Here is a 21,454-nt window from a genome sequence, read left to right on the forward strand (position 1 = left end):
GATCCTAGAAAAAGCTGTGGCACAGCAGTTATGATCATATCTACGTAGGAATAACATCCATGAAATGTATCAGTCAGGATTTAGACCTCATCACAGCACAGAGACAGCACTGGTTAAAGTAGCAACTGACCTACTACTGGCCTCTGATCAGGGCTGTGTCTCTTTGCTTGTGTTGCTTGACCTTAAAGGTGCCCTTCCACCAAAAACATTTAATACTGGCTCTTTTTGAAATACCATAGTTCACTCCGAGTTGCATATGCATGCTGCATGTGAAAATGTAATTCTACTCCCATTCCCTGTATTAGCTTATGAAAGAAAATAGTCGGAAAAATGAGCGAATCTGAAAAAGCCCTACGAACTTACGTCACTTCGAAAATTAGTATTCATGGCCTCGCCCACCTTGGCTTGGGACCGCCCATGGGAAGAAAGTTCGGATTTAAGCGCGAGGAGAGATAGCAGAGCCCATCTCGTCAGTAGCTAACGAAGAGGACCTAACAGCAAGTTGAAAACATGGCTGAACAAGTTCATGCCTGTGTTATTTGTGGCAGTAACACATCAACGTTGCATTTCTTGCCCAAGATAGAAGAGCTGAAGAAGAAATGGTTGGAATTTATCTTTGGAACACCACCAGCGAAGTATAATGCAGCGTTAGTACTGTGTTCTGATCATTTCAACCACAGTGACTTTTCAAACTTTGGTGCCTTCAGTAGTGGTTTTGCTTCGAGGTTGTTTTTAATCCCTGGATCTGTACCGTCAAGACGATCGACCACCAGCTCACAAGCTGTAAGTAAAACATGAGCTTTTTGTTCGAAGGTTTTTGTTACAAAATAGCATGTTCATATTCTCCACGTTAGCATGCATGACATGGTCACAAGCTAGGCAGGGATGAGAGTTTTCCGCTTTTCAGCGGATTTCCGCTTTTTCTGAGTAAAACCCGACCTTTTTATATTATGCCAAATCTGTTGAGAATTTTTTTAAATTAATTTCGGGGGGTTGGGGGTATGTTCCTTCATGCTGTTCAAACTTTATTAACTCCAACGATGTTTACACTAGTGCTGTCAAAGTTAATGCGATAATAACGCGTTAACGCGATCTCAATTTAACGCGATTAAAAAAAATAGTGCCGTTAACGCAAATTCTAATTTGGCCCTGCGAGTCACCCGTAGTTCCTGTTGAGGCTTGTCGCGCGCTGCTTCAATAAGAGTACGTGTGAGTGATGGAGAAAGGCATAGACATATAAACATCCTCGCCGCCATATTGGATGGGGCAAAGTGGAGATTCTTCACCCGTCTCTGGTATAGCGTCTAGACAGTAGCCGAGAATAAAGATGCCTCATTCATGTGCTGCGTTTAACTGTACCAACAGGTTTACCGTCCAAACGAGATCACATGGGATTACCTTTCACAGGTGAGACTGGAAAAATACTTTTCAATACTGTTCCTTCAGTCTTCAGTTTCCCAGCTCATCTCCACCGGGTAGGTGTAGAGTTATAAGCAGTGAGCATTAGATAATACAGTGCCACACTATGATGAACGTTTTTGAACGTATGATGAATGTTTTTATTTTTGTTATCTGTTTTTTTTCTTTTGTGGCAAATACTTCTCTTCAAAAGAAACTAATGAAGAGTAAAATAAAACATTTTTTTATTTTCACAGTGATATGCGCTTTATTTTTCATCCCTTGGTTTTCTCATCTAATATGGAAGTTATGGATGTCAGTGGCTGTGACGTGTTATGCTCTGCAATAAAAAAAAACAAAAACATTGGTACAAAGCAAGCCCATTCACTTTTTTATGCTGATAAGAGAATTACAATGGTTTTTCATGTGACAAAAATGTGCGATTAAATTGCGATTAATCGCGAGTTAACTATGACAGTCGCAACATTAATCGCGATTAAATATTTGAATCGCTTGACAGCACTAGTTTACACATTATTTGTAAGTCGCCATCTTTAGTCTCGTTTAAATCTTATTGAATGTGATGTAAAATTTGTGTTATCTACATTGTTATTGGTCAAAACATCGATGTCGAGACCATAATAGCCAGTCAAAACAGTTTTTACAAAGACACCCATATCCGCTTGTTCTGACCCACTGGAGGTAGCGTCAAAGTGCTGTTAGCCAATCAGAGATAACACGTTTACATGTCATGAATATTAATGAGTAAGAGCTGAAATCCTGTCGTTCTCCCACCACCCACTCCTCCACCAAACTAGAACAGCCTGAAACAGGAGAACCACAGCATTTTTTTCACCAAAACCGGCTCACAGGGCATTCATTCATACTAGAGACCACCGCACAATTAATGAAAAAACGATGCAATTAGACCTTTAATACAGTTTTTGACACCAGTGATCATACCATTCTCCTTGATAGACTCGAAAATGTCATTGGAGTGAAGGGAACAGCCCTCTCCTGGCTCAGGTCTTACTGAACTGATCATTATCAGTTTGTTGATATAAATGGTGACTTTTCTATGCATACTAAGGTAAAGTTTGGTGTTCTACAAGGTTTTGTCTTATGCTTCCTCTGGATAATCTTATTTGTAAGAATGGGTTCAAACCCAGTGGCCGAGGGGGCCTTTCTGTGTGGAGTTTGCATGTTCTCCCCATGTCTGCGTGGGTTTCCTCCATGTGCTCCAGTTTCCCCCACAGTCTAAAAAGACATGCAGTTAGATTAACATGGGGCAGCCATGGCTTGAAGGTTGGGCTGAAGTGCCCTTGGGCAAGGCACCTAACCCCCAACTGCTCCCTGGGTGCTGTTGCATAGCTGCCCACTGCTCTGGGTATGTGTATGTGCTCATTGCTCAGTTGTGTTAGCATGTGTGTGTGTTCACTACTTCAGATGAGTTAAATGCAGAGGAGGAATTTCACTGTGCTTGAGTGTACATGTGTGATAAATAAAGGCTTCATAGACTTTAGCTCAGCATTCAACACAATCATTCCTCAGCAGCTCATTCACAAACTGGACCAGCTGGGACTCAACACCTCCCTGTGCAACTGGCTGCTGGACTTCCTGACGGGGAGACCACAGACTGTACAGGTCGGCAGCAACTCCTCCAGCACCATCACACTAAACACGGGGGCCCCCCAAGGATGTGTGCTAAGCCCCCTCCTCTTCACTTTGCTGACCCACGACTGCACACCAACATCCAGCTCAAATATCTTCATTAAGTTTGCGGATGACACGACTGTGGTGGGTCTCATCAACAACGGCGATGAGACAATCTACAGGAGTGAGGTGATCCACTTGGCCATGTGGTGCAAGGACAACAATCTCTGTCTGAACGTGGAGAAGACAAAGGAGATTGTTGTGGACTTCAGGAGAGAGCACACCCAGCATGCTCCACTATCTATCGATGGTGCTGCAGTGGAGAGGGTGAGCAGCACCAAGTTTCTGGGTGTGCACATCTCTGAAGACCTGTCCTTCAACAACAACACCGCATCACTGGCCAGAAAAGCCCAACAGCGTCTGTACTTCCTCCGCAAACTGAGGAGAGCAAGAGTCCCGGCCCCCATCATGCACACATTCTACAAAGGCACCATCGAGAACATCCTGACCAGCTGCATCACCGTGTCCTGCTGCAAGACTCTGCAGCGCATCGTGAGAGCAGCTGAGAAGATCATTGGTGTCTCTCTCCCTTCTCTTATGGATATCTATAACTCCCGCCTCACCCGCAAAGCCATCAGGATTGCAGGTGACCCCACCCACCCATCTCACAGCCTCTTCAGTCTGCTGCCGTCGGGGAGGAGACTGCGGAGTCTCCGGGCCAAAACCAGCAGGCTCAAGGACAGTTTCTTTCACCAAGCGGTCAGGAGGCTCAACTCCCTCCCTGTTCTGCCCCTCCTCCCCCCTCTGCCCCCTGCCACAGATTCTGCTCGCACACCCCCCTTCAGCATCTGACATGTCATCCTCACAGTTCCCCCCCCCCCCCCCCCCCCCCAACACACACATATACATACATCTCATTGTTCATTAACACACTGAACTCAGGGACCGCACATCTCACTTTACCTCGCCCATTTGCACTATTACGCACTACCTCACCTTAACAGCTGCTAGTTTGTTTATTCTGCTTATTTCATGTTTCATGTTTACCTGCTATACCTCAAGTGCCCTTGACTGTTTGGTTATTTGTACCAATTGTGTGTGTGTGTGTGTGTGTGTGTGTGTGTGTGTGTGTGTGTGTGTGTGTGTGTATGAGTGTTTAGTCTAGTTAATATCTAGAGTGTTTATACTGTTTATATTGTCTGTTTGAGTGTTTAGTCTGTCTTGTTGTTACCTAGTGTTTATACTATTTATTTATACTGTTTATATTGTTTGAGTGTTTAGTCTGTCTAGTTCCTATCTAGAGTGTTTTATACTGTTTATATTGTGAGTGTTTAGTCTGTCTTGTTCTTATCTAGTGTTTATACTGTTTATTTATTCTGTTTATATTGTTTGAGTGTTTAGTCTGTCTAGTTCCTATCTAGAGTGTTTATACTGTTTATATTGTTTGTTTTTTTCAATTATTCTATTTTTATTTATTGCATTGCCAGTTTGCACCGTGGGTCAGAGAGGACTGATATTTCATCTGTGCTGTATGTCGAGCATGTATAGCATATTTGACAATAAAGTTGACTTGACTTGTCTTGTTTCCACTGTTATGATGACACACAGTTGTATATTTCAGCAAAGCCATATGAGCAACACCAGCTTAATACAATTGAGGAATGTGTAAAGGACATTAGATGCTGGATGCTTATTAACTTCTTTCTACTTGATTCTGACAAGACAGGAGTACTTGTACTTGGACCACATGCAGCTACAAATAAGTTTTCTGATTACAAAGTAACTCTGGATGGCCTTTCTGTTTCTTTGTGTACAGCAGAAAAAGACCTTGGGATGACCATTAACTCCAGTCTTTCATTTGAAAATCCTGCAGATAATATTATGAAAATAGCCTTCTTTCATCTCAGAAATATTGCAAAGATAAGAAATATAATGCCACTACACAATGCTGAAAAAGTAGCTTGTGTCTTTGTTACCTCTAGGTTGAATTATTGTACTGCCTTACTGTCTGGATGTTCCAGTAGGTGCATAAACAAGCTACAGTTATTCCAAAATGCTGCAGCAAGAATCCTTACTAGAACCAGAAGATATGGCCACATCACCCCGATCTTATCCACGCTGTACTGGCTCCCAATAAAATTTCGCATTGATTATAAAATACTACTACTGACCTATAAAGCACTGAATGGTCTCACACCACAGTACCTGAGCGAACTTCTAGTCTTTTATGACCCACCACGCCTACTTAGATCAAAAGGTGCAGGCTATTTGTTGGTACCTCAAATAGTGAAGGCTACAGCAGGGGGCAGAGCCAATTGTTACAAAGCCCCACAGTTATGGAACAGCCTTCCAAGTAGTGTTTGGGACTCAGACACAGTCTCAGTGTTTAGGTCTAGGCTGAAAACATTTGTTTAGTCAAGCCTTTTGTTAATAGCTTTTTATTAGGTAAATGGGCAGATCTGGATGGTTCACGGGTGTAGAGTGTTTTGGTAAACTGGGAGGTACGGATGCTGTCACCACCCCACTTTCATGTATTCACTCAGGTTTGTTGATGGTAGAGTAGTTGGCTGCTTTATGTCCCAGGGCGCCCTCATGTCTGTGTTACCTTCTGGCTCTCCCTTTTAGTTACGCTATGTAAGCTCATTCGGTGTGGTGCCAAAAACAGGCACAGGAGGCAGCAGTACAGTGCAGAAAATAGTGCTCTTTATTTTACAAGTGAGTTGTGAGTGAAAGCATGCGTGGGGAGTGCTTGCTACTGGAGTAGTGATGAGGTGTTGGCCACATGGCTGGCTCTCACTGCCCGGAGTGGCAGTGGGGAGCCTGAGGGAGTGTGTCAGCCATGGCATGCAGAAAACTCTCGTCCTTACTGTCCACAGTTGTCAAAGTTAGGTGGTGTTTACATTAGACCATATCCATATCGTTTTCGTTGCGGATGCACTTTAAAACGCACATTAAAACGCCGGGAAACGACTCCACAGGCGGAACAATTTGAATCCGCCAGGGCCCACGTATTCAACCCAGTACGTATCTGATCCAGTGCTGTGTAAACATTGAGGAACGAGGATACGCAGTGCTGAGCTCTAGCTGACGTCGTCATTGGACAACGTCACTGTGACATCCACCTTCCTGATTCTCTGGCGTTGGTCATGCCACGTTGGTCATGTGACGCGTCCAAAAAACGGCCCAGTATGTCCCCATATTTTGTTTGGACACTTTCCCAGTCCACACCCTGAGCCGACACTGTTGTTTTATAATCCAATGTTACGTTTAGTAACAATTGGACCTCGTCGTCTGTCCATGAAAAAATGGTCTTTAGGCTTGCCATCCTTCCACTTGCAAGTGATGAGTGACTTGCGCATGCCCGATATGCACTGGGATCATGTGACGTGCCGTCTAATTAGTCATGGGATTAGCGTATCCGTGTATTGGCGTTGCTGTGTGCACGGAGAACGGTTTTGTTGCGGGCACAGAAATTTTGTGTGTGTACACGAATCGTTTTAAAAATGTTAATCTGATGATCCGCTGATTCGAAATAATGTAAACAGGGCCTTAGTCTTGCTGGAGTCCCTGCTTGCACTCAGTGCACAATGTACATTGTTCTTCACCACTGTTGTCAATCCTGAGAGATCAGTGATGCTGGCTTCTCCTGCTTTTTGGACCTGCCTGATCCATCCATGACTTCTGGCTAGAGTTCTCATCACTTCACCCCTGCAATAATGGCCCCCTTATGTACAGTCCCTGATCCATCCTGATACTCTACTTCTGGCTGAGGTCTTCATTGCTTCACTCCTGTGGAGGATGGCCCCATATGGACAGTCTAAAGATACACTTAGAAGATGGCTCTGGGCACTTACAGTTTTGCTACGATGGCTTAGGACTACAATTGCCACGATAACTTTAGGACTGCAGTTGTCATGAACAGTCTTTCACTCAAATCACCATCAATGAATTGTTGATAACTTCAACAAAATAGGCTCCATGTTAAAGCTATAATGAATTTTCTGGCTACACAATTGCACTGTAAGGACAGACTTACAGAAGCGATTTGTTATTTTTAATCACACTGTCTGTTATTACCCAAGTGAAGATGGGTTCCCTTTTGAGTCTGGTTCCTCTCAAGGTTTCTTCCTCATGTTGTCTCAGGGAGTTTTCCCTTGCCATTGCTGCCTCAGGCTTGCTCATTAGGGAGAAATTTATTTGGAATTTTTTTTTCGTATGTTTAAACTCATTATTTTTTTTTTGTAAAGCTGCTTTGTGACAATGTCGATTGTTAAAAACGTTATACAAATAAATTGACTTGACTTACAGCCAAAATATTTGGTGTGAAAAAAACATGCTCAGAATAAATGTATAATTTATAGTGTTTTCATTGTTAAAAATTTTTATGCATACAGAAATAAACTATGCCACCTACACTATATTTGTGTCATCTACACTTATTGGAGTTGCCATCTTTCCATGGTCCATAATTAAAGACTATATAGTAAATAGGAAGTGATTTGGAATTGGTTTTTATATCCCCAAATCAGAAAAAGTTGTGAAGGGATGTTGAAATTCAAATTAAAACTAAAAACAATGATTTGTAAATAATCTTAGACCTGTATTGCACTCAAACCAATACAATTGCACATTATTTGATGTTTTACCTCATGAATTTTATGGCTTTTTTTTTTCAAAATAAACACATTTCAAGTCTGATTCTTGCAACACATTTCAAAAACGTTGGGACAGTAAAATATTTACCACTTTATAATGTTTCCATTCTTTCTCACAATACTTAAAAGATTTTTAGGGACTGTTGACATGAAGTGATGACGCAGTTCAGGTATTATTTTGTCCCATTCTTCCTGCAAACAGGTCTCAAGGTGTGCAACAGTACGGGGTCAGCATTGTCATATTTTTCATTTCAAAATTTGCCACACATTCTCTACTGGGGACAGACACCCTCTTCTTCTGCAGCCATGCCTTTGTAATGTGTGCAGAATGTGGTTTTGCATTGTCCTGTTGAAATATCCATGGAAATAATGCCATCTTGAAAGTGCATAGATTGTTCCAAAATCTCAATGTACTTTTCTGCATTAATGCTGCCATCACAGAAGTCCAAGTTACCTTTGCCAAGGGCACTGACACAACCCCCATACCATGACAGAACCTGACTTTTGGACTTGTTGTGGGTAAAAGTCTAGGTGGTCCTTTTCGTCTTTGGTCCAGAGCACACACCATCTATTTCTTACAAAAAAAGACATGGAATACTGATTCATCTGACCACAATACAGGTTTCCACTGTGTGATGGTCCATCCTAGATGTCTTTGAGCTCAGAAAAGTCAATGGCACTTCTGGACAGTTTAACATAAGGTTTTCTTTTTGCATAGTAAAGTTTTAACTGGCATTTTTGGATGTAACTCCATATTGTAGTGCTTCACAAAGGTTTTCCAAAGTAATCCTGAGCCCATGTGGTTACATCAGCTATAGATGAATGACGGTTCTTGATGCCATTTGAGGGATCGGAGATCGGAGTTGTTCAGCTTAGGTTTGTACCCTTGCCCTTTATGCACAGAAATTCCTCCAGATTCCTTGAATTATTTAAAGATATTGTGCACCATAGAGGGTGAAATATCCAAATCCCTTCATATCTTTCTTTAAGGAACATTGTGTTTAAACATTTCAATAATATTCTCATGCATTTGTTGACAAACTGGAGATCCTCAGCCCATCTTTGCTCCTCAAAGACTGGGCCTTTCCTGGATACAGATTTTGTACCAAATCATGATTAAAATCACCTGTTACCATCACCTGTTTCAAGTCACATCATTATTTAATTGTTTTAACTCATTACTAGCCCAGAACTGCCCCGTCCCAACTTTTTTTCAGGGATGAGAGGGGGTGGTCACCAAAAAAGCAGAAAACAAGATGGCGCCCAAAGCCAGGGGTCTGGGAGGGATACCCCCCCCAGGACATTTTTGAAAAATAAGGCCTTACAAACTACTTTTCCTGCAATCTGAGCTGTAGTAGATAAAAAATCTGTTGTGTTTTTTATATATTTACATGAAAATATGTTTCAAATCAATAGGAGTATTGTTTGAATTCAAAATAAAATCACATTCTACATTCAAGGGTATGGTTATAATTTATGATCAACAAAAATGACAAACTAAATTCACATTAAATGTAAGTTTTATTAATTATCAAAATGTTCATATATTAAATAAAATTTCTTAGGGAGAAAAGGTCAGTCACCCTATGTCCTCATTAGATGCATATGATTTCAAAGTCTTTTGAAATATTTAAGTTTTCAAAACTGTCAGCATTAATTCAGATTTACTGACCATCATATACATGTTCAATGTATTAAATCATCTCATCTCATTATCTGTAGCCGCTTTATCCTGTTCTACAGGGTCGCAGGCAAGCTGGAGCCTATCCCAGCTGACTACGGGTGAAAGGCGGGGTACACCCTGGACAAGTCGCCAGGTCATCACAGGGCTGACACATAGACACAGACAACCATTCACACTCACATTCACACCTACGGTCAATTTAGAGTCACCAGTTAACCTAACCTGCATGTCTTTGGACTGTGGGGGAAACCGGAGCACCCGGAGGAAACCCACGCGGACACGGGGAGAACATGCAAACTCCGCACAGAAAGGCCCTCGCCGGCCACGGGGCTCGAACCCAGGACCTTCTTGCTGTGAGGCGACAGCGCTAACCACTACACCACCGTGCCGCCCCTGTATTAAATCAAACGAATGCTAAGTTTATGGGATAATGTCTATGTACACTTTATACAATTATTTATAGTTCACAGTCACTTCTCATTTTCATTTAATCATTTCGACTTCTTCAGCCTTTTGGCCAAAGACAAAAGCTTGTCACCTTGTCTCTCTGTTTTTTATACCAGCATCGATTTCACGTACCTTCGCTTCGTCTCACTTGTCAATTGTATTCGGCATTTTGAGTAAAAAAGCCGATACGAAAGAGAAACGTATTTTTGAAGCGCAGCGACGATGAACATGTGCAAGTTTCGATAAAATAGAACGATGCGGGTACTTTTGTAAGAACTGTTATGATTGGCTTTTGTTCTCTCCCACACTCTTGTAACAACTGTTATGACTGGCTATCATGCTCTCGCCAGCGATGTTTTGGCCAGTTACAGTACATTGTAGATAACACGTGTTCTACCGCGAGACTTAGCGAGACTAAAGATGGCAAAAATGTAAACATGTAACATCGTCGTACGCTTGAGTATCACGAAGGAACATACCCCAACCCCCCTCAGTGAAAAAAAAATCTCAACGGATTTGGCATAATATCGATTTTTGCTCAGAAAAAGTGGAAATCCGCCGAAAAGTGGAAAACTCTCATCCCTGTTTTTGGAATGTGTTGCAGGCCTGAAATGCAGGAATGGATGTATATTAACAAATAAAATGAAGTTGCCCAAACAAAACATGAAATATCTTGGGTTTGTGCTGTCTGCAATAAAATACAAGTCACAGCAAATTTAGATATCATTGGTTTCTTTTTATTTGCATTTTCCATACCGTCTCAACTTTTTCTGATTTGGGATTGTATATTTGTGTTGTCTGTAGCAGTTCACAATAAAGACGTACTGTAAGATGTATAGGCGGCACGGTGGTGTAGTGGTTAGCGCTGTCGCCTCACAGCAAGAAGGTCCTGGGTTCGAACCCCGGGTCCGGCGAGGGCCTTTCTGTGTGGAGTTTGCATGTTCTCCCCGTGTCCGCGTGGGTTTCCTCCGGGTGCTCCGGTTTCCCCCACAGTCCAAAGACATGCAGGTTAGGTTAACTGGTGACTCTAAATTGACCGTAGGTGTGAATGTGAGTGTGAATGGTTGTCTGTGTCTATGTGTCAGCCCTGTGATGACCTGGCGACTTGTCCAGGGTGTACCCCGCCTTTCGCCCGTAGTCAGCTGGGATAGGCTCCAGCTTGCCTGCGACCCTGTAGAAGGATAAAGCGGCTAGAGATAATGTGATGTGTGTGTGATGTGATGTAAGATGTATACAGTACCAGTCAAAAGTTTGGACACACTCATACATAGTAATGTCTCATCTCATCTCATTATCTCTAGCCGCTTTATCCTGTTCTACAGGGTCGCAGGCAAGCTGGAGCCTATCCCAGCTGACTATGGGCGAAAGGCGGGGTACGCCCTGGACAAGTCGCCAGGTCATCACAGGGCTACATAGTAATGTACTATAGATATTTTTAAATGATTTCTTCTGTTTAATTTACCCTAATTATCTTATATAGTGTGCGTGTGTGTGTGTCTATTGGTTGCTGTGAAATGTCTAGTGTGTAGTGCGTAGAAGCTTTAGGGTGCAGCTTGCATACTCTCTTCTCGCCTTCAGCCTACGCCACTGGCTAGCTCCTGTAGTGAAAGGAGAGCCGAGTGCGTAAGTCTCTCTTGCCAGTACATAGCCTCTCCAGCAGCAAGCCTTATGCAGTACCTCTTTGCGGTGACACACATCAACTGGGCACCTTGCAGCCCCAGGCTAAACTGCAAAGGACTCGAACGAGACTTAGCCCCCAGACTTGTGGCATGTAGGCCCATCAGTGTGTGGACACACCTAGTGCCCAAGAATCAAGTCTCGAGCTATGAGTAACTAGTAACACAACCACCTATGGCTAAATAGGAGATGGTTCTGCAGAGTCTGGCAATAATGCCCAAGGGCGGAGGAGAGCACTAGTGTGCTTCAACGGCCAGCACACGGACAGAAAGGAATGGCAACCACTGGATGTATTAGCTATATATTAATAATCGGCTCCCAGGTGAGGTGGGTGTGTGGGGGGTACCCAGAAGGATTAAAACAAGACCTATCAAAGGGCAGATCAGCTCCTAGTGAGCCAACAGCCACCCCTGCAGTCCTGGGCATGACAATAAATCGCCTTGCAGCGATGTGATATAGTGGTTAGCACTGTCACCTCGCAGCAAGAAGGTCCTGGGTTCGAACCCAGTGGCCAAGGGGGCCTTTCTATGTGGAGTTTGCATGTGCTCCCCATGTCTATATGGGTTTCCTCCGGGTGCTCCGGTTTCCCCCACAGTCCAAAGACATGCAGTTAGGTTAACATGGGGCGGCCTGAGGCTGAGGTGCCCTTGAGCGAGGCACATAACCCCCAACTGGTCCCTAGGCTCTGTAGCATGGCTGCCCACTGCTCTGGGTATGTGTGTGTGCTCATTGCTTACGTGTGTGTGCATGTGTGTGTTCACTGCTTCAGATAGAATTTCACAAGTGTATGTGTGATGAATAAAGTTCTTCTTCTTCATCATATATATATATATATATATATATATATATATATATATATATATATATATATATATATATACACACAGAGAGAGAGAGAGAATGTTTTACTGGGAAATACACAACTCATATTTTTCATACGAACTATATCCGGGACATTGAGCGATGTATTTAAATAATATTGTTATATAAACAATATTGAAGTTTTGGTAGCCTTTCAGGTGTTCAGCACGTCTTTAGTTTCAGTTTTCAGTTTATTTATTTCGTGCTTAATCCGAGCACTGAATTAGCCCCGTCTTCTCTCTCTCTCCTGGCTGACAAAGAAATGATTGTGCACATGCGCAGCAGCAAAGTTTTGTCATTGGATCTTCGCATGAGCTCTGACGTGTGATGTCATGTTGTCTTGACAACGTGCAATATTATAACAATATTGCATGCTCATTCTCCATTGGGGAGAGTGCCGTAATACACGGAGGATAAGCGATATGATAACAATATTGCATGCCATCAATAAACCTGCTAGAAGGGAACATAATACATATTTTTATTTCATGGAAAAAGTGGCCCGTATGTATAATAATTTTCAATATGTCACTCGTGAGGATATCAATGAATTGTTTTGATAAATTTGGGTACTTTTTTGTGAATGTGTCTATATAATAAAAAGAAAATCACACGTTGGCTTGAAAATATTAAGTTTATCTTCTTGTGTCAAAAACCTCATACTTTTCATACAAAATACATCACAGATCTGAGTGACATATTTTCCAATATTTCACTCCGATGATGTCACTTCCGGTGCTTTCCCGCTGACTAGACGTGCGTTGTCAAAATGGCGAACTGGTTTAATATTAAAATTCCTTTGATTAACTTGCTTTTTTTGTGGCTGTGTTTATATAATATAAAGAACATTACACAGTGGTGCGAAGATATGAAGTTTATCTTGTCGTGTTGAAAAATATATCACTCGTTCACTTTACTCATTCGTAATAGATACATTCACCACTCGAAGATAAATTTCATATCTTTGCGCCACTATGTAATATCCTCTGTGTTTTATTACTCTTATTCTTGGTTGTCTCACATAGTGTTTGTTTGTTTTTGTTTATTATTATTATTATTATTGGGCGGCACGGTGGTGTAGTGGTTAGTGCTGTCGCCTCACAGCAAGAAGGTCCTGGGTTCGAGCCCCGGGGCCGGCAAGGGCCTTTCTGTGTGGAGTTTGCATGTTCTCCCCGTGTCCGCGTGGGTTTCCTCCGGGTGCTCCGGTTTCCCCCACAGTCCAAAGACATGCAGGTTAGGTTAACTGGTGACTCTAAATTGACCGTAGGTGTGAATGTGAGTGTGAATGGTTGTCTGTGTCTATGTGTCAGCCCTGTGATGACCTGGCGACTTGTCCAGGGTGTACCGCCTTTCGCCCGTAGTCAGCTGGGATAGGCTCCAGCTTGCCTGCGACCCTGTAGAAGGATAAAGCGGCTAGAAATAATGAGATGAGATTATTATTATTATTTATTATTATTATTTTTTTAATAGTTTAGGGTTGTTGTTTTTTTCAGTAACCAATTTGTTCTGGCTGCAGTTGTTGTAAGTCGGGAGCTAGTCCTAAATAAATATGAATTTATAAATATGAATAAACATCAGTCTATTGCAGGGCATCACACACACACACACACACACACACACACACACACACACACACACACAATGGGAGGAAACTGTAGAACCCCGAGGAAACCTACGCAAACAAACGAGATCATGCAAAACCATGTACAGTCAGTAATCTAAGCTCATCATTGAACCCAGGACCCTAGTGTCAGTCCTGCGCTCTGTGGCGCGTGCACCTGAAGGCGCACCTCGGGCTGCACGCACGCGAAGTGGACTCCAGCACGCGCGCCGTGAACAAGGCGCACCTGAACTCAACTAGAGAACATTGTGTTTGCCTATTTAAGGACTGTGCTGATGCAAATGCATCGCGAAGTATTACGCTACGTTAAGTACACATTACTGAGCCTTTTGACCCGTGTTCTTGTTTTCCTGGTTTCTGGAGTCTTGTGCCTGTTTCTTGTTCTCATTCTAGTTTTGCCTTTGATGTTCTGTTTGCGCCTCAACCGACCCTTTGCCTGTGTTTATGTTTCTGATCTAGCCTGCCGATTTGGACTGTTTGCCTTTGTGTGTATCTGTATTTATATCTGCACTTTATTAAACTGAACACTTTTGCACATACATCCGCCTCCCTCGTGTACCTGATAGAATACTTCGCCATACAATGTATGTAGCAGAAGCATTTCAGTATGCGATCCCATGCCACTTCCGGGTTTCCCTGTCTCAGCCTCTAACTTCGTATTTTCGGCTGAAGACTGACTGGAGTCCCCCGGCAATCTACTACGGAATATATCACCCTATGGGATTCAAGCTACAGTGTGACTTCTTCTATGAGGACCTCCAAGAGCCCAAACCACTCGAACCCATCTGGGTAAGCGTTTTACTAACATTTATTTCTGGATGAGCACGCAGATGGGTGGATTACCTGATTCGTGTCGAGCACCCGTGTCTTCGAAGTTCACAGACTTTCTTTGCCATGCTCAAGTTCATTTTCAAATCATTAGAAAAGGAGGAACTCCATGAAAATTTTTGGGGAGGATCAATCATGCCAGTGGCCGACCATGCCAGTGGCCGACCCAGCTGAGGAGGCCATTGCTTCAGTGCTCCCTCCAGTGGCCGACCCAGCTGAGGAGGCCATTGCTCCAGAGCTCCCTCCAATGGCCGACTCAGCCAAGGAGACTGCCTCCCTGGTGGTTGATGTAGAGATAGCAGAGGAGACTGTTGTTCCTGGGTCCCTCTTGGAGGCTGTCTCTTTTGAGCTGGTTTCTCAGCCAGAACCAGTACCTGAATTAATGCCTGAACCTGTGTCTGTATCAGAATCCATGCCTGAACCTGTGCCAGAGGTGGAGCCAGAGTCAGTGCCAGTGTCTGCTCCAGTGCCTGAGGCGGAGCCAGAGTCAGCGCCAGTGTCTGCTCCAGTGCCTGAGGCGGAGCCAGAGTCAGCGCCAGTGTCTGCTCCTGTGCCAGAGGCGGAGCCAGAGTCAGCGCCAGTGTCTGTTCCTGTGCCTGAGGTGGAGCCAGAGTCAGTGCCAGTGTCTGCTCCGGAACCAGTGCCAGAGCCTGCGTCAGGGCCAGCGTCAGAGCCAGCATCAGATCTTGCTCCAGAGCCAGCATCAGAGCCTATTTCAGAGCCAGCGTCAGAACCTGCGTCAGAGTCTACTCCAGAGCCAGTGCCAGAGCCAGCGTCAGAGCCTGCATCAGAGTCTACTCCAGAGCTAGTGCCAGAGCCAGCGTCAGAGTCTACTCCAAAGCCAGTGCCAGCATCAGAACCTGCGTCAGAGTCAGCACCAGAGTCGGCACCTGTGCCAGCTTCAGTGCTGGTGCCAGAGTTAAGGCCAGAACCTGAGCCTGTTTCTGAACCTGTGTCAGAGGAAATCGGAATGACCTCTGCCTCACCCGGCCAGGAGGATGTCTGCGTCGTTCTGCCGCTGCCCTGCCATGAAGATGTCTGCGTCATCCCGTCGCCAGGTCCTAACCAGGACCAAAGCAGTGCGCTGACAGAGCTTGAACCTGTACCTGAGCCAAGTCCAGAGTTCAAAAGAGAGCCAAGTCCATAGTCCGAGCCAAGTCCAGAACTCTAGTCATCGCCTGAGCTCGAGCCCAGCCCTGTGTCCAAAACAGTTCCGGAACTCCAGCTCGAGTCATCTTCAGAGCTTGAGTCCAGTCCCAAGCCCAAGCCAGATCCAGAGCCCAAGCCTGAGTCATCTCCTGAGCTGGAGCTAGAGTCCAGCCCAAAGTTCAACTCATCTCCAGAGCTTGAATCCAGCCCGGAGCTTGAGGCCACCTTCAGTCCTGGATCCGAGCCTAGTCCAAGATTCAAGTCAGGTCAGGAGTCTGAGCATGATTCTGGCCCAGAGTCCAAGTCAAGTCCCAAGGTCAAGCCTACTCCTAGCCAAGAACCCAAGTCGTGTCCAGAGCCTGAGCTCAAACCCCCACTGGGGCCAAGTATGATGGAGTTTTGCTCCCAGAGGGAGCTCTTTCAGAGGGGGTTCTGTCAGTTCTGCGTGCTGTGGCGTGTGCACCTGACGGCGCGCCTCGGGCTGCACGTACGCCGAGTGGACTCCAGCACGTGCGCCGTGAACAAGGCGCACCTGAACTCAACTAGAGCACATTGTGTTTGCCTATTTAAGGACTGCGCTGATGCAAATGCATCGTGAAGTATTACGCTACGTTAAGTACGCATTACTGAGCCTGTTGTTCTGTTTGCGCCTCGACCGACCCTGTGCCTGTGTTCATGTTTCTGATCTTGCCTTGGACTGTTTGCCTTTGTGTGTATCTGTATTTATATATGCACTTTATTAAACTGAACACTTCTGCACATACATCTGCCTCCCTTGCGTACCTAACACCTAGAGCTTTGAGGCAGCAACACTACACAGTGTATCACTGCGCTACAAATTATTATTATTATTATCATAAAATAAGAACAGTATTTTTAAAGGAATTTGACAAATATTAAAATATCTGCACAGTACAGTTGTGAATGCTGTGTAATTGACACTGGGACTGGCTGGTCACGAATACACCACCCACAGTGATAGACTGCAGATGAAGGGGATTTGTATGATTTGTAATGGGACAAAGCAAATAGACAAATAAATAAAAGCAGTGTTTAGACTTTCAGAAAGGAAAGGGAATGTGCGCAAGTGAATGACAAAGAGAAAATTTTGCGTAACACAAATAAATAAGGAGAAGGAGGTCAACTACATATGTGGTGAGAGACCTGAACACGCAACTCATCTGTGTGCATGCTCTAATCTGAGTAAACAGCAGCCACAGCACACGCAGGGCCAACATACGCAAGGGCACAGAAACAGCTGTACAGACCAGACTGGACCTATGTGCAGTAATCTTTAAGCGAGCACTTTATAATCCAGAGTGGGGGAAACGTGCACAGAGATCTTATAGATCTCAGCAAGATAAGTGCTCTGATCTTTCGCTCTGCTTTATTTAATAATGGCGCTGTTTTCTATGTTCGGGTCAGAAGATTGAACATTTTAGTTTGATGACTCAAGCACTTCATTAGCTGATGAGTTGGAGCAGGGCAGTCAGTAAAGTGTATGTACGTCCTGACTGAGTTTGTAAACTCATATCTCCGTCGTATAAGGGCTCACTGTTGCCACTTCAGCCCTGCTGGTGTCTCTCAGCTAAAACATCTTCATATTCGTGTACTAAATAGTAAGTGGAACCACATGGCTAATTTGAACCATCATTATTGACCAGCATTAGCTCTATGAAAAAATATTAGGTAGGGCAGTAAGCAGTTTTTAGATCAAGACAGTGAGATAAAGATCCCGGCTGGCTGATTACTGTACTACACTGTGTTACTGTGCTGATACACACTCGTATCACAAACACACACTCACTACAGACACGATATTCTTCATAATTAGTGCTTCCCTTTGGCCTACACACACACACACACACACACACACACTGCTCTGAGCAGTTTTGTGGAGCCCCAAAATTAGACCAAACTAAAAGTATTTCCATAGTCTTACCCCGCTGAGCATGCGTCAGATCATTGAAGTTAACATTACGTTAGTGAGATGAGTATCTCTAGTTAAGCTTGTAAGGTTTGGCCTTACACTGTTCACTCATCATGACAAAAAATTGGATGGATATAACCCTTTTCCACCGACACAATGCCGGTGTTGGATCGAGTACAGAGAACTAGCATTTTTTTAACAACTGGCCCACATTTCTACCACATGACATCAATGTAATATAAGATAGAGGAGAGACTGTAATTCTTTACGCTGCGTCGATGCCCAGATGAAGTTTTGCTCGAATTAGCTTTAGCAATGAGACTTGCAATTGCTAATCAAACCGTTATTTCTTTTTCAGACCATTGATTCTTAATTGTTGTATTCATTTGACTATAATAATTTTCAAATTTGTGAAAATGGGCGCTTCACATTTCATTGGTAACATTACCCATTCGTGGCTCTACACGATCAATCAATACTTTGCCAGAAAACGGTCTCTATTGCAGTGGAAAAGTTCAAGATAAAGCATCTTGTTGGTGAAGAAAAGGTTATGAAAGAGGATGTATAGAATTTATGGCATCTCCTTTCTCTTTCTGCATATATGACACAGAGACTCACCATTTTCTGGCTGATCCTTAACGTCCCCTTCACTGGGCTGGTTTGGACTTTCAGACTGCGCAGCTTCTGTACAGCAAACGAGAGAGAGAGAGAGAGAGTGAGTGTCAGAATGAGGATCAGTATGAGGACAGTCCTAAAACAGTCAATCTGGCATTTTTAATGTCCCACTGTATAATGATTACTGTGCACAGGTTTACAACCTATTATCAAATCTATTTCTAGATATCAGTGACAGATAAAATGTAAAGACCCTTCACTCTAATTATAGACAGGCTCACGTACTTTGAGCACCAGAGGACTTGAGTTACGAGCACTTAAATGAGGAGTTAAGTGCATTGGTATTTTGAAATCTGGTGTAACTACAGACTTAAGTGCTGTTCAGTGAGTTGTAGGAAAACAGAGTTTTCAGTTATGTGTGATTCTGATCTTGGACTTCCACCTCAGACACATCTGAATGCAGCACCCAGAAGACTGACTTAAAGCATATACACAGAACCACGGCCTCGCTTTTTGCTTATAAATGCCTTGAGACCTCAAGAACGGCACAGGAATAGTTTTAAGCGTTAACAATAAATCTAATCTAGTAATTTTTACGATTAAAGTGATTCATATAGGTAGCGGTCTGAGTGAATGACCTTGATGTCCGTAACATCACAACAGGAAGTCTATCGGTCTTATCGCCATTTCCGCTATACTAAAACACAGAGCTGACTGCAACTCCGATCCTCCAATTTAAGCCAATTTATTGCCATGCCACGTAGATGTGTTGCTGGCCGGTGCAGCAACACCACAGAAGGTGGATTTACGTTGCATTCATGGCCCAAGAATGTTCAAATTGCAAAGATTTGAACGCGTTTTGCGAGAAGTTCATGGACACATTGGCCGGCTACGAAGTGGTCTCTCCTCTGCTCTGCACATTTTACTGAAGACTCATACGAAACCTCTGATCTGTTGAGGAGCATTGGCTATAAGCTCGTAATGAAAGAGGGGACAGTCTCAACAATTAAAGAAAAATAAAATAAGAAAACGAAAGTATTTATTTATTTATTTATTTTTAAAGTGAGTTCAGTTGCACCAGTCCTCCTGGAATGTGAGCCGAGGGTTGTTGTTAAAACCCGGGACGGAATGGGACGGGACATATCGCTCGGGCAGTGACCTCCCTGCGGTTGTTGCTAAAACCGGTGACATCCCATTCCGTCCCGGGTTTTAGTAATTGCCTGAGCTGAGCAGTAATGGCGGAATACACAGTATGGAGAGAATGAATGGACCAGCCGTCTTATTTTTAAACTGGATATTGCTGCCATCTCGCCCTTATGTGGAAGAAGCGAATGAACGGAGAAGTGAAGGAACAACTGAAAGTCAGATTGTTTCAAAACGATCGGCCACAAGATTGGCCTTCAAGAAGCGAGAACACAAACGGGTAAGCTCCGACTCTCATTTGGATAAAAAAAAACAACAAAAACAACATGTTTACCTGCATTTAGATTAATACATGTAACTTGTATTGTGGGCGGCACGGTGGTGTAGTGGGAAGCACTGTCGCCTCACAGCAAGAAGGTCCTGGGTTCGAGCCCCGTGGCCGACGAGGGCCTTTCTGTGCGGAGTTTGCATGTTCTCCCCGTGTCCGCATGGGTTTCCTCCGGGTGCTCCGGTTTCCCCCACAGTCCAAAGACATGCAGGTTAGGTTAACTGGTGACTCTAAATTGACCGTAGGTGTGAATGTGAGTGTGAATGGTTGTCTGTGTCTCTGTGTCAGCCCTGTGATGACCTGGCGACTTGTCCAGGGTGTACCCCGCCTTTCACCCGTAGTCAGCTGGGATAGGCTCCAGCTTGCCTGAGACCCTGTAGAACAGGATAAAGCGGCTACAGATAATGAGATGAGATGAGATGAGACTTGTATTGTGTTTAAGTTAGCGGTATAAGGTTATTTAATTTGCTTCAGAATGTGACTGTCTCAGTTCATCTGATTATTTAATTAGCCTTTTACATTTTATCAGTGAAAATGCATGCATGTACATGTATGTTGCATAAGTTATAACACCCATCCTGTTTTAATGAGAGTCAATCCACAATCAATGAAGTCAAATCAGTCTTAGTTGAGCAAGTCGGTAACGGTATTTCTTACTTTCACCATAAATTTTTATTGATATGACTTTGGTCTATAGCTGTCAAAGGCCTCGGTCTTAAAACCGGTTCCCGCTGTGACGTCACACACTCAGGGCTGGCTGGCTCAGCGGGGCAGCTCGAATGCCAACTTTGCGGTCGATTTTAACTCTCAAAAATATATATATTTTTTATTCCCATTTATGCAGCATGCAAGAGTCAAGGATGGAGATACTATCCACTCAAATGTATTTAAAAATAAAGGTTCTGCGTATCTGCTTTAAGTCACCAAATCTAATAAATATCCTGTATCTATTCCTTTCATTATTACAGTGAATGATCACTATGCATTGTAACAGCAGGCCAGACCCCTGCAGTGAGCATGCTCAGATGTTTGTCTAATGCACGGATTTCAGCAATACAACTCATTACATTACAGGCATTTAGCAGATACTCTTATCCAGAGCGACATACAACACACCCAGAGCAACCTGGGGGTAGGTGCCTTGCTCAAGGGCACTTCAGCCATTCCTGCTGGTCCAGGGAATCAACCTTTTGCTCCCAAAGCTGTTTCTCTAACCATTAGGCCATTAGGTGATTAGAGTTATAGTTGCTCAAGTTAAAGGAGAAATCATATAATGACACTAAAATGGATCAATCCACTCAGTTCCACAGTCATGTTGCACTGAATGATCAAAGACCAAAGCAATCAGGTTCTTCTTAACTGTTTTCCCTCTCTGTCAGTTTGATCGCTCCTTTTCTGGAGAGATTTATGTTTTGTGAATAAAAGTCTCAGCATATTTGACACACAAGCAACCAAAACATTGTAG

General features: G+C 43.6%; 1 protein-coding gene across 1 annotated transcript in view; it reads right to left on the reverse strand.

Annotated features, from left to right (window-relative positions):
- nfia (nuclear factor I/A) overlaps nucleotides 1–21,454 on the reverse strand; it is a 207,356-nt gene that overhangs the window by 95,002 nt on the left and 90,900 nt on the right. The window contains exon 3 of the mRNA XM_060941338.1: nucleotides 18,522–18,587. Within this exon, the coding sequence (XP_060797321.1) occupies nucleotides 18,522–18,587 (66 nt within the window). The remainder of the gene's footprint in view (nucleotides 1–18,521; nucleotides 18,588–21,454) is intronic.

Source organism: Neoarius graeffei, chromosome 15, assembly GCF_027579695.1.
Source record: "Neoarius graeffei isolate fNeoGra1 chromosome 15, fNeoGra1.pri, whole genome shotgun sequence".
NCBI lineage: Eukaryota > Metazoa > Chordata > Actinopteri > Siluriformes > Ariidae > Neoarius > Neoarius graeffei.